General features: G+C 48.1%; 1 protein-coding gene across 1 annotated transcript in view; it reads left to right on the forward strand.

Annotated features, from left to right (window-relative positions):
• The first annotated feature begins 681 nt into the window (after nucleotides 1–681).
• TTLL6 (tubulin tyrosine ligase like 6) overlaps nucleotides 682–13,781 on the forward strand; it is a 37,929-nt gene continuing 24,829 nt past the window's right edge. Inside the window, 9 exon segments of the mRNA XM_036837753.1 lie at nucleotides 682–756; nucleotides 758–785; nucleotides 3,162–3,170; nucleotides 8,276–8,486; nucleotides 9,357–9,397; nucleotides 10,399–10,517; nucleotides 10,655–10,785; nucleotides 12,287–12,443; nucleotides 13,218–13,361. Coding sequence (XP_036693648.1) covers nucleotides 682–756; nucleotides 758–785; nucleotides 3,162–3,170; nucleotides 8,276–8,486; nucleotides 9,357–9,397; nucleotides 10,399–10,517; nucleotides 10,655–10,785; nucleotides 12,287–12,443; nucleotides 13,218–13,361 — 915 coding nt within the window.

Below are 13,781 nucleotides of genomic sequence, written 5' to 3' on the forward strand. Positions count from 1 at the left end.
CTCTCTTACTGGGCAGTTCAGTGCAAGGGCCAAGACCCCCCACACTCTGAGGAGAAGTCATGATTCAATAAGGCTGAGCTGTTCATCACAGGTTTGTGATACCCATTTTACTGCTAAAGAAGCGAGGCCTCAGGTCACGTCAGCTGCCTGAGGTTACACAAGCAACCTGACATCTTGACTTAGGTCTCAATCCAGTGCTCTCCGCACGGCGCCTCCTGCTCCCGGTTTTGGCTTTTTATCCTCCGCAGAGGCCCGAAGGGCAAGTCGCCCCTAGCTCGGCGCCACCCGCGCCGCCGGAGCTCCGGAGCTAGACTTGCTGATCAGCGTCAGCCCGGACGTTCCAGCCGCGCCTGCGCACAACGCCCCGACGGCGCGGGCCCAGGCGGACGGGGACGCGGGGGCGGGGCAGACCGGGGAGGGCGGGGACCTGAGTAGGGTGAGCGGTAGTCGAGCTTCGCGCGCCGGGAGCGCGGCCCGGCGTCCCCGCGTTCTTGGCGTCTCCCAGGACGACCTCGGGCGCTTCCTTCTCCGAGCGGTTAACTGGGGAGCGGGAGGAGGGGCATGTCAGCCTACCGCAGGGGCCAGTCGAAGGCCTGGAAAGCCCTATATGCAAATAGGAGGGCTGGGCGGACCCCAAGTTAGGAGGGGCGCGGGTTGGGGTTATGGGTTGTCTGGAAGCCAATGGGAGCGTGTCTCCTTAATCCTTCGAGCAGGGGACCTACCAGTGTGGTTGCGAGCGGTACGGGCGGCAGAGCGGGGGCGAGACGGGAGAGTAAAAATCGCGGGTAAGAGCGCCCCAAAGCTCGGTGCTGTCCCCAGGCCGCGGCTTCCTAGTGCCTCCCCACTGAAAACCAGGTTCTACATGTCCCCCTTGTCCCCCACGGTGCCCAGTTCCCCAGGGCTACCCCCTCTGCCCTCCCTGGTGGCGTTCTACCAGGTGGCAAAGCCACCCGCACCGCACCCGCTTCCTCTCGGCTCCATAGCCCACCGCTTCTCAGCAGGTCTAGGTATCGCTCACCCTCTTCCACGCCCCATACTGAGTTCACTGCTAAAATATTCTCACACCCTTTTCTCATCCTCAAGACCCCCCATGCCAGGACCTTTCTCACACCGACCCTTTTCCCAGCTCCTTACTCCCCTCCTGTCCTAGCTTTTCTCCCGAACCCGGGTCGCCCTTTGTGTGCACCCTCACTTCCTGACCTCCCTCGATTTCCCAAACCCGGTGCCCCCAGGGAACTGTCCCTTAGATACAAGAGATCCCTGGGAATCGCACAACTCTCTCCACCTCCCCCTTCCCCATCTTTGGATCCTTCTCTTGATAACCTTTCTTCCTTTGTCTGGAGAATCCTTACAGAAAGACACTGCTGTTTTTCTTGGCAGCACAGCCCTCTGCAAATAACCTACCCCCTTTCCAGCCTCTTTTTCTTTCATTTCCAGATGTTATTTCTCACCCTCCTGAAGGAAAACTCTTCTAGGCTTGAGAAAAGTTCTTTGGGATATGAACCCTAGGGAAAAATGTAACTTCCATTTGGGGATGACGTGGGAAGGGAGCTAACAGTTTACTAAGCACTGGTATGTGCCAGGCACTTAAATAAGTTATTTATTGTATACACCAATGCCACCATTATATTTTCATTTTACAATATAGCCCTTATTTTGAACCAAACACTACTTTAAGAACTTTAGAAATATTAACTCATTTAATCTTTAAAGCAACCCCATGAGATGAATATTATTATCTTCACTTTACTTATGAGGGAACTGAGGTACAAAGAAACTCAGTTAATCACCCACAGTCGCCCTTCTAGTAAGTGGTAGAGGTGGGATTTAGATCCAGAACCATCGGCCTTTGTTAGTTATGCACTGCGTTTTGTGGAGAAAAAGGCTGGGCATGAGCCTGCCCTGAAAACTGCATCTTCCAGTCTTGCAGAATCCCTCAGTTTCTAGCAGAATAAAAGGTGGCATCTGAGTCAGCAAGATTCTTATTGTTCCCAGGGAATGTGGCCAGTCATTCTCAGCACTTACTGGCAAAGCCCTTGAGTACTTGAGTGCCTCCTCCCCTCCCTTGTTAGTCCACGTTTTGCTAAGGATCCCTTCAGGCCCTGTGCTGAAATTCAAAGGGTGGCTAGAATGAAAAGCCAAAGACCATAGAAGGCATCTTATTTTATCCTGCCTGCTTCAAAGCTCAACGCACTTTTCTGGATATGAAGCTTTTATCTTCCTGGTGATTCTGTAATGATGGAGAAGACAGGGAATGAGGGAGGAGATAAGTACTGGCTTCTTATGACATACTATGTCAAAGAGGCAAAGCTGAAAGCAAGATCCAGAGGTCCTACCTCCACATCTTTTTTTTTTCCCTATCTACTTCGACCTTTTCCAAGGGCTAGCCACTGAAAGCCTTCAGAGGATGCTTCTAGGAGGGGAATGAGGACCAAAAGATGAAAAGGGGAGGGGAGTGCAGGAAAGCCTATTATTTGGGAGAAGAGAAGGAAAGTCACAGGCGGACACAGTAGGAAAACTCTTCAGTGCCGTATGAATTCCTACAGACTGAAAGAGAAGTCTAGGCTGTGAAGGTCACGGTAAAAAAACTTGGCTAAAACTTGAAACACAACTACCAAATGATTCTTTCCTCCCATTTACAGGACACCCATATTCATTCAGCCTTGCAAAGGAAAGCACTAAACATTTCCCACCCTTCTGCAATACCTTTAGAGCCAAGAAGAGTAGTCAACATGAATAGTCCTTCAGAAGTGGAGTCCCTCCAAGTAACCTGCAAAGTGTTTGTTTGTGCTCATCACAAACAAAGTGTTTGTTTGTGCTCAAAGTGCTCATCCCCTCCCCCTGGTGGCCAATGAAGGTCATTTTCATGCTGCCTAACCCGGCTTTGGTTGGCAGCCTATGACTTGGAAGATCCCAAGATCAAATACCGTACCAAAATGGAAGGAAAATCAGAGTTTTTTCACTGTCTTAACTCTCCTACTTGGGAAGGTGAATTGAATGTGTCTTGTGTCATGAAGAAAAATTGAAGATGGTATTTTCTATGTTTGCTACATATACAACATAGTGTTCAACATAGTGTTCTTTTTTTAACTCCCCAAATCCCTTGGTCCACATTGCCTGCCCACCTACCTGGCATAATGGAAAGCTATGTAGAAGGGCAGGAAGCTGGGGCTTTGATCCTGGCTCTGCAGACTTCTCTCCGGCTTTGTGCATGTCCCCTCCAGTAGCTGGGAGGGGAGATTTCAAAACCTCTAAAAAGCAAACAGATTGAACTAGACACTCTCCAAGGTCCCTCCCAGCCATAATATTCAGGACTTCCACTAGAAAATGTTCTAATTACACTCCAAATAAGAGCCCTGGTACAGCATGGACACAGGTGAAAAGAAGGGAAAGAAACAGAGTGAAAATAAATACGAAGTAGAAACAATAGGGCTGGTCCCAGATTATGTCAAACCTGAGGCGACCTAGGCCCCTTGTTGGAAGTGGGGATTTAGAAGCACTTGGCTTTAAGGAAAACAATGTGGGACCAGCTGATTCTTAAGGGACTAAAGTCACCAAAACTGCTTCTGGGAGCTAAGAAGTCAGTTGCTTCTCTTTATGGTCACAATCATTTATAGGTGATCAACAGAGAGGAAAAGGCAGTGCGTGGAGTATAGAGGAGAGACAGGTGGTGGGGTCAGACAGACATGGCTTCTAATCCCAGCTCTGCCTCTTAACCTCTCCATGTTTCAGCCTTCTCATCTGTAATAGAGGGAAGATAGTATCTGTGATATGATATTATGAGGATGAGATGAGACAGTATGTATATAAAGTGCTTTAGTATAGTTAATACCTGTTACTTGGTAAGTAGGTTGTAAATTGTATTTACTATTATAAGTGAATGAAACTAAGTGTTTTAAGTGCCTGCTATATGAAAGGATGCAAGGTCGATGCTTTAAAAAGTGTTTTTAAATTTTTTTTTTTTTTAATGCTCACAGCAACATTTCTATTATATAAATGGGGACAAAGAACCTTAGTCAGGTGAAACTAGTTCATGCATTTATTCATCCTTCCAGCCCATTCATTCAAGAAGCATAGAAACCTCTGCTATGCGCCAGACAATGTGGTAGGAGCTGAGAATTTAGACATAGCCTCTTCTGTCAGGGAGTTCACAGTCCAGGGCCACACAGCTGAGAATGATAGGTAGCAATTAGTGAGCACCTACTATGTGCCAGGCACTGTTCTAAGCACATTGTATTAACTCAAATGAATTACCTCATTTAATTCCCATGGCTGGGGCAGGCCATTTTACAGATGAGGAAACTCAGGCAGAGTGCTGTTATGATAAGTAAATTGCCTGAGGTCACACAACTAGGAAGTGGCAGAGCAGGGATTTAAGTCCAGGCAGATAGATTCCAGAATCTTGAGTTCTTAGCCACTTCACTACAGCTGCCTCTTAGCAAGTGATTTAAAGCCACATCCCTGACTGCAGAGGCCCTTAAACTGGGATATAGATATAGTATCTCAGGATGCCAGCAGCAGCTCCCTTCCCTCTTTTGTATTCTCCTTAGCCTTGTCCTTTGAATCTGTGGCCCCACCTCTTTTGATTCCTCAAGGCTGCAAGACTGCTTTTTTTTTTTTTTTTTTTTTAATTTTTATTTATATATTTATGGCTGTGTTGGATCTTCGTTTCTGTGCGAGGGCTTTCTCTAGTTGTGGCAAGCGGGGGCCACTCTTCATCGCGGTGCGCGGGCCTCTTGCTATCGCAGCCTCTCTTGCTGCGGAGCACAGGCTCCAGACGCGCAGGCTCAGTAATTGTGGCTCACGGGCCTAGTCGCTCCGCGGCATGTGGGATCTTCCCAGACCAGGGCTCGAACCCGTGTCGCCTGCATTGGCAGGCAGATTCTCAACCACTGCGCCACCAGGGAAGCCCTGCAAGACTGCTTTTGAACAAATTTTAAGGCAGGAGAGGAACCCCCCCAGGTTAGCAGGGAGTAGTTGCTGGGACTGGGAAAGAGAAGTAGAGATGCGCAGGTGGAGGATGGGTAAATTCAGATGTCTGGGGTCAGGCGTGTAGCCTAAATGAGAGAGAAGTGATCTGAGACATATGAAAATGTTCCCTCTCTCTTAATGCTACTATATGGAAGATAATAGCACGGGGGCAGCTGTCACTTGGCTCCTGAATCAGGGAGACAATAGGGAAAGATAGGGAATGGGACAGGCTGGAAAATGGCTAAAGAGGGAGCCATTGCTCGGCTCTAGTTGATTGCTGGCGTGAAGGAACGGGGACCTGCTTTTCCAAAAAGGAATGGAGATCTAGATTTTTATGAGAAATATACATTTCCTAGTTATTGGCAGCTGTTTTTATGAGAAATCTACATTTCCTAGTTATTGGCAGCTGTTTTATGAGAAATCTACATTTCCTAGTTATTGGCAGCTGTTTTTATGAGAAATCTACATTTCCTAGTTATTGGCAGCTACTTCTATTTTACAGCTATAACAACTACCACCACCACCACCGTGGCCCAGTAAACATTTCTGTAGGCTAGATTCAGGACGCAAGCCCTGGTAGGCAACTTTTGAGTGAGCCGTTCTCTTTCAGGGGTTGGAGAGAAGCCAGAAGGATTTAGCCTTGGGGATGAAACAGGAAGCAGAGGGCTGGGAGAAGAGAAAGCCCCCAAAGAGAAAGCAAAAATAGTTACACGTGGCACTGACTGTTGTCTGCCGTCTTGCACCTGTCTTGGGTGCCTTCCAAGAGGCTCTCGTATCATAGCTAGCCTAGTTTACAGGGGAAGGTGGGCAAGACTGCCATAATGAACCAGCTCCTGCAGAAGTATCAATACATGGGCTCCATCCCTTCCTTGCTTATGTGCCTGAGGCCCTCTCGTGCGAGAGTAAACAGAATTTGACTGTTTCTTTGTTCTTCTCTTTGAGGCAGACAAATATAAGCAGCCACGACTTGTTTTTACCACCTGGGCAAGGATTCGAAAAAGGGCAAAGACAACTTACAACTCCAGAGGCCGAATTCAGGGTCAGTTTTCTCTCCTCAAGTTAACATTAACCTTTAGGTAAACGGAGCCACTCCTCCTCGAGGGCTTGGTAAACAGGAGCTGTTGTGGAGGCCACCGGAGGGGAGCTGGCCGTTTACCTGGCAGGAAGGGAGCAGCCCAAGGTCAAGATTTCATGTACTGTAGTCCTCTTGAACTTTGCCAAGAATGTGCCTGTTCACTAAGAAAAACTGACTCACAAGGCCCAGGTTTCATCGTTAATTGTGCTGAGCACAACCCTTTCTCCCCCTGTTCCGGTGTCACCATAGAGGGCTTGGGTGTTAAGGGACAGCCCTCTTCAGCAAGAGAGAGAAACAAGTGGCAATCCCTGGCCATTTAATAACTCTGTTCTCCCTCTGAGAAGGGGCTACAAGCATTCAGTGAGATGGTATATGTGACAATTCTTTGGAAAGCCTAAAGAATGATGCCCATGTAAGGGCTTATTATGAAATTATTCATAGGTAGCCTCTGAGTTAGAACCCCCTCCCCCATTTTGGTTTGAGAAAGAAGCAGAGAGAGGTGGCAGGGTGTATTAATGTTAAAAAAAACCTGGCTGTAAGGTATAAAAGTTGTCTGGAATTAGCATGGTTGGGTACAGAGGGGAGGTGATTCCCAAGAGGTCGTGTGACTCTGGTGAGCCTGCTATAATTGCACGTGCTGGTGGTAGTCGAAATTGTTGGAATCCCTCTGGGAAATAACATGGTGATATAAATAAATAAATAAATAAAAATATCAGAGGCTACATAATTTTCATATTCATTAACTTAGTAATTCTAGTTCTGGATAAATATCTTAAGAATATAATGCTAAAGAAATACAAGCTCTTCTGTACATGAAAGTGTGCATTTTAGAGCTATTTATATAATAGCAAGGTTGAAAGCAACTTACATTGCCAATAATAGGGCAATGGTTGGTTAAATTCAGACACATTCCTTCAATGGGATATTATTACACAACCATTAAAAATTAAAACTATGTAAACTTTGCCACAACCAAAAGGATGGTTATGTTATGATAGTAAGTGGGCAAAAAGCAGATACAAAATTGTTTATCTATTATGGTTACAATTATATAAGAATAATTATGCTTAGAAATTTAGAATAAAAAAGAATACACAAAAGGGCCAAAGTTGCTATGTTAGCTATGGGTGATTTCCCACACTGCCCTTTTCTGAGCTTCCTTTAATGTTACAGTATTTCAATGATAATAATACATTAGAATAAATTATAATAAAGATATTATTAATATCTTTTTTAAAAGCCGAAGAGTTTGTGAGGAAAGAACAGTCTAAGTAGCAAGAGGAGAGAGGGACTGAAATAGTGAGGCGGTTTGCGGGCTTTGGGGAGGTGAGGAGAGGAGGGGAAAGCACCAGAAATTTGGCTTTATGGTCATAGAAGCCTCAGATGTGAAGAGGATATGAATCAGTTAATTGGGCCTGGGCAGTTCCGGGTACCCAAAGGCAGACTAAGCACATTCCTAAGGATTAGTGAAGCAGGGGCATTAAAAACCATGTCAAAAAATTTGATATTTGAAATTTCAAGCAAACATCACAGAAGTCATCATGGGGGCGGCAGGGGTGGGGGTGGAATGGGACCTTTGCTGGACTTCCTTGTAGGTATTTTACAATTTGGTCTTGCTTTTATTTTGAATTGGATGGTGAGGGAGACACTGTAGCCTCTTCTGTGGTTGAGGTCTCCGAAGGGCTGCATCTGGCCCCGGGCTTGAATCTTGTTCAACCAGCTACGAGTCAGTCCTGCACTCATGAGCGCCAGTTGTGTTCACTCTCAGGCCAGCGGATGGTGGGAGGGAGGTTTGGTGTGGAGCCCAAATAGTTAACAGACCTCCTCAGAGCACCTCATCTGCACCCACGGGGACTAACTCCCTCAGCTAGGGAGACTTAGGGCTTGGTTCTGAGGCTGTCTCCAGACACTCCCTCACTTTAATAATAAGATTGTTTATGGTGTGGTGCCATGCATAGCATCTCAGCTTACTTCTGAAAACCCCAGGAGGGAAAAACCAAGGCCAGTGTTGGCTGGATGAGTCCCCAAGGTCATAGTCATGGCAAAAGGTGGAATCAGCTCCCTGCTGGAGCACCAACTGTGGAGGTGGGGTGGCATTTTATAAACTGCCACCTGTTGTCTGGTCTCTGAGCGCTGGTCCACCGCCCACAAGAGCAAGGGAGGGGGTCCCCCTGCAGGTGGATCCGAGTAACTGCCACTCCATTTGCCCTCTCTCCAGGGGAGGACCAGTGTTTCCCCAGAGCTTCCTCCAGGCAGGGGAGATGCTCCAGTGCCTGCTTTTGGAAGGAGAGGAAGGGACAGACTCAGAAGAGAGAGAGGACAGTTCCATAGAAGATTCAAAAGAAATCGTCGCCCTGGCTTTTGTGAGAGAGAACACTGGGACTCAAAATGGGCTTCAGAATGCCCAGCAGCAAGGCAAGAAGAAGAGGAAGAAAAAGAGGTTAGGACTGAAAGATGAGGAATGGGGATCCATGTTGGTAAGAGCAGGAGGGACCTGGAGGGGGGCGGGCCTCGGCTGCTAAGGAGTGGGTAAAGGAGAAACTGTGCGGAGTAAAAATCACACCACTTTTGGTTCATATAAAAAGAACCCACTTTTGATAATCTGTTTTATAGAATCAAATAATGGTGTGTAATATAAAACCACTCCTGTCCTAATCTTCATTCTATTTGTGTTTAGAGTCCATTTAAAAAATTGTGTGGGGAGAGACGATTGATTTCCTTGTTTTAAGAAAGTACTTATTGTCCTGGGGATTTAGTACACTTTAAATGTAACAGAATCAAGCTGACTTCTTAGGATCTGACTGCAGCTTCCGCATTCTAGTTCTTATTTAATATTTTGCCATACCTTGCTCCATTCTGGAGGGGAATGAATTACTCCTCAGACTGATTGATGTCTGAAAGCTTGTCTGCTTTCTAACTCACAGCTTCCCTTAATGGGGGGGCAAGAGGAGGGAGACCATGAAGTATTTTGGCCAAAAAGATGTTCACTTCCTGTTCCCGATGGGCCACTGGAGTAAAAGGATTGAGGAAGCGATGATGTTAATATGAAGCTTCAAGCAAAATCAGCTATAATCACAATACAGGATTTCTAGCTCGTGGGCAGAGTAACAGTACTCTGAACCCATGTTTTCTGTCACTCTGCAACCCTCGGGATTTGTGTCCTCAGTAACAGGGATGGTCAAACCGGGCTTAGTGTGGCCACTTAGGTATCAGGCAGCTCCATGTGGGACACGATGTTTCTACGTGCAGTCACTTGTTCTGGCATGTGTGCCTGTCTCTGTCTTGGTGCTTTCCCCTTTCTCTTTTCCAGATGATTGGTGATCAATCTATCCAGCTGCCGATATGAGAGTGGTGAGCATCTGCATTCAAGGCACCCACCACGGGGACCCACTGGATTCCCCCAAAGAGTTGGGAAGGCTCACTCATATATTCTTTTTTTTTTTTTAGAAGTGTGATTTTTTTAAAAAAATTATTTATTTTATTTTTATTGTTTAATTTTTGACTGCGTTGGGTCTTTGTTGCTGCCCAGGCTTTCTCTAGTTGCGGCGAGCGGGGGCTACTCTTTGTTGCAGTGCGCGGGCTTCTCACTGCGGTGGCTTCTCTTTTTGTAGAGCACGGCCTCTACGCTCATGGGTTCTAGAGCGCAGGCTCAGTAGTTGTGGTGCACGGGCTTAGTTGCTCCGCAGCATGTGGGATCTTCCCGGACCAGGGCTTGAACCCATGTCCCCTGCATTGGTAGGCTGATTCTTAACCACTGCACCACCAGGGAAGTCCACTATTTTCATTTCGAATTTGGGTGCTTTAGTTTGGTCCTGACTCTCCTGGTCACTGCAGGCACTTCTTCCTTTCCAGGCTCTTGAAGGCATTTGAGTTTGTGTTGGAGTCAGCTCCCAGTTATTAAGATTAATAGGGACCGGGGAAGAAGGACGTGATAGCATATATATGGTTTTGAAATACACTGCATAGTTTTTTCTGTCAATTTACCTTGCTAATTAAGCTTGGCTCTGGCCGACATTAAGGATTAGTTTATATCCCCTGAACATTCAGTGCTAGTGCTTGGAGGAGAGCCAGAGGCCTACTTCCTGGCAAGGGTGGGTGAAACATTCAACCCAGAAAACCTTCTGTGGAGATCACTGGGCACAAGCTGTGTTCTCCAGGAGCTTTCCACTCTCCGTGTTCCTTTCTCGGCAACGGTGTGTCCAGATGGGGCAAGATGGCTTCCAGTCCCAAGGAGCCCAGTTGTCTGGCTTCAGTGTACGGTCTGGGAGCACCTAGAAACATAACCTCCCCACCACGTGCTCCTCCCCCACTTCCTGGCTGACGGGCCTTTCTTTCTCCACCTGCCATGGCAGTGCGTAGGGCTGCCCAACAGTATGGCCTTCGAGAGGGAGGGGAAAACGACGACTGGACTCTCTACTGGACTGACTACTCGGTGTCACTGGAGCGGGTGATGGAAATCAAAAGTTACCAGGTATCTGGGTCAGAGCTGGTCCTCTGTGTAAGCGTGGCATCTACCCCGTGGTGCCCCAGTCTTATGACTGTCCCCAAGGGGAGCTCATGGGTACTCCCATGGGCCCCCTTGTTCACGACTTCCAGCTTCCTTTGCAGAAAATCAATCACTTCCCAGGGATGACTGAAATCTGCCGCAAGGACTTGCTGGCCAGGAATATGAGCCGCATGTTAAAGATATTCCCAAAAGATTTCCACTTTTTCCCTAGGACCTGGTGTCTTCCTGCTGAGTGAGTGCCCACCTGCGCCCCTTTCTCCACTCCCCACCCCCAGTTTACATTTTCCTCTTGCCCCCGATTCCCTGGTTGCTACTTTCCCTTCCCATAGGGTCTCCCATCTCTCTCTCCTCTTCAGGAAGAGAAGGAATAAAGGGTGTGTCCAAGGTTGAGAAAACACAAGGCTCTGCCTATAAAATTAGATGACATTTAGGGGCTGGGTGCCTTGGAGCCTGTGCCTGCAGTTGGGATGAGAATTTGTTCTGACCTTGAAAGCTGTTGATTTTGAACTTGTTCCAGCCTTTTCACTGTGCAGTTTCTGAATTTTTAAGGCCCTCGAGCATTTCTGGAGGGAGTGAGGTAATGGTTAGCACCCAGGTTAGGAGCAGGGAGGGACGCCTGACCTCTGACCCATGGCAGTGCCGTGGATGGCAGTCAGCCTTTTCCCATCTCTGGTCTCACTATATCCATCTGGAAAATGGACATCCATTCCTGGTACATAAAATACTCTGGACCACACCACGAGAAGCAGGAGGAATGTGAGATGACGTGAGCATGACCTGGGTACAGTCTGGTGTTTGGGATGAGGTGGGGGAGTAGAGAAGCATTACCATCAGAATTATATTTACTCACAAAGGCCCCCCAGGAATCTCACTCTCCCATCTCCGCCCCCCGCCCCGGTGCTTTCCCAAACCAAGAGCCCCAGGGTTCCCAGCCTTTCCTAGCTTGTCTAGAACAATTTGCAGAGCTCAGCAGCAACTTCAAAGAAAATGTGTTTGCCATCGGGTTGACAGGCGCCTCCAGATTTCATGGCCACTAAGGGACATTGCAGTCATGTGACTTCTCCAGTGGTAACAATGCTCCTTTGAGTTACAATGCAAAACAAGAAGTATAGCAAGACGGAGATTTATGATCCTTTAAGTTGGTTTCTTTCTTCTGAATACACTTTCTTCAAACTACGTTCAAGATAGTATTTGCCCTCTCACACTGTAGCTGGAGTGGAGGTGTTACAGAGGAAAAGCTGAAGCCCAGAGCAGGGGAAGAGACTGATGGATCCAAGGTCACATCATTTGTCAGGGCCTGAGTCAGATTCAGAGCTTCACACCTCTTATCTGCAAACTCAGAAAGCCGAACTGCTTGGATCACGGTTACCTTTGTCGGGTGTGCGGCATGGACCAGCCCCTTGCCTGCATCATGTCATGTGTGAGATAGCTGTCATTGTCCTCATTGTGTAGATGACGGAATTGAGGCTTAGAGAGGTCAAGTCCTGGTAAAGGGCTACACCGCTGGTGAGTGCTGTTGCCGGGGTTTAAATCCAGGTCTGAATTCCCTCCAGAGCCCATCCTCTCTCTGCTGTGTGTGCTCGACTGTCTCTCCTGTAACCAGATCTCTGGGCATCTGTCTGTCAACTCCAGGGCTTTTGTCACTTTTTTCTTTTTTTCAAATAAAGAGCTAGCCTTCATTTTCACTGATCCCCCTGCTAAAGGTGTATCTCATTCTCTTCCTGCTCTGGTAGCTGGGGAGATTTGCAGAACTACAGCAGGTCAAGAAAAAATAAGACGTACATCTGTAAGCCGGATTCGGGCTGCCAGGGGAGAGGTATATTCATCACCCGGAGAGTGAAAGACATCAAACCAGGGGAGGATATGATCTGTCAACTCTATATCTCAAAGGTACTTCCTCATCGCGACTATTTATGTATCATCCATGGCAACCTCAGACTGTAGCTCCACTGGACCGGTTGTGAAAAGAGGGAAGGGAGGGTGGGGTGGGGGTGGAGCCAAGTCCTGCCTTGGACTTGGTCGGACCAAGCCTTTTGACCAGAGACGTGACATGTGCCTGGGCCAGAGCGCCCTTGCCCTTGCACTCTTGTCGATTGGTCTGGCGCTGCCAGGCTGGCCCCTTGCCTCTAACAGACGGCAGCTGGGAGAGCCCCTTGGGTCTGTGGAGGCCCCACCTCCTTTGGGAGAGGGGAGTAGCCCTGGAGAGATCATGGTAACCAGCTGTCCATGACTGGAGGTATAGCCCTTTACAGGGAGGGAGCCTTCTAGAAGGTGCATAGGAGACCTAGCTGGCATCGCAGTCAATACTGCAACTGCAGGGAGAACTCTGGCAGAAGTGCGACAGTAGCAAGCCCTGAGTGGTGACAACATGTCCTTCATCACAGGACTTTTTCATGTTATTTTGTCTTGTTGCCAGGAAAGCTCTTGGAGGTGGTTACTCATGCCATTTGACAGATGAGGAAACTGAGGCCTGGTGTGGTTAGTGACTTCCACAAGGTCACATGGCCTAAATCCCCTTGTCCCCCTCCCCAACCCTAGCCCAGCCTGGCCTCTGTAACGCAGGTTACACTGGAGCTGAAGCCACGAAAACAAGACAGGGTGCTAATGGGCTTCAAGTCTGGGTTCCTCCTCTGACGCCGTGTGGCTTCTGTTCTCTCCTCCCAGCCCTTTATCATCGACGGGTTCAAGTTTGACCTGAGGATTTACGTGCTCATGACATCCTGTGACCCTCTCAGGATTTTTGTGTACGACGAAGGACTGGCGCGCTTTGCCACCACCTCCTACTCCCACCCCTGCCCAGACAACCTGGTGAGTTCGGGGACACGCTGCCTCCCCCTCCTCTCTTAGCTGGTAAAAAATCCTAGTTACACCTACCTTCTCAAGGCATGGTGGACGTGGCTGTCACTTGCTGAACTGTGGTTTACTGTGTGCCAGGCTGTATCTCTTCTTTCGTTTAACCCTCCCAAGAGCCCTCAGAGATAGGGATTATCATCTCCAGTTTACAGATAAGGAAATTAAAATCCAGTTATAAGGGACTTGTCCAAGGTCACAGAACTAGGAAGAGGTGAGGTGGGGACTGAGGTGGCCTGACTGCAAAGCCACAGTTCCGTGGTGCTCAAGGAAAGAAGGATGTGGGCAAGCCCCCAGCCCTCCCCCAACATCCCCAGGCCCTCAGGGCTCCTGAAGTCCCCCCTCAGCAGAGCGCCACCCAACCTCAGGAGGAGTGGG

The sequence above is a fragment of the Balaenoptera musculus genome, chromosome 20 (assembly GCF_009873245.2).
Source record: "Balaenoptera musculus isolate JJ_BM4_2016_0621 chromosome 20, mBalMus1.pri.v3, whole genome shotgun sequence".
Lineage (NCBI taxonomy): Eukaryota > Metazoa > Chordata > Mammalia > Artiodactyla > Balaenopteridae > Balaenoptera > Balaenoptera musculus.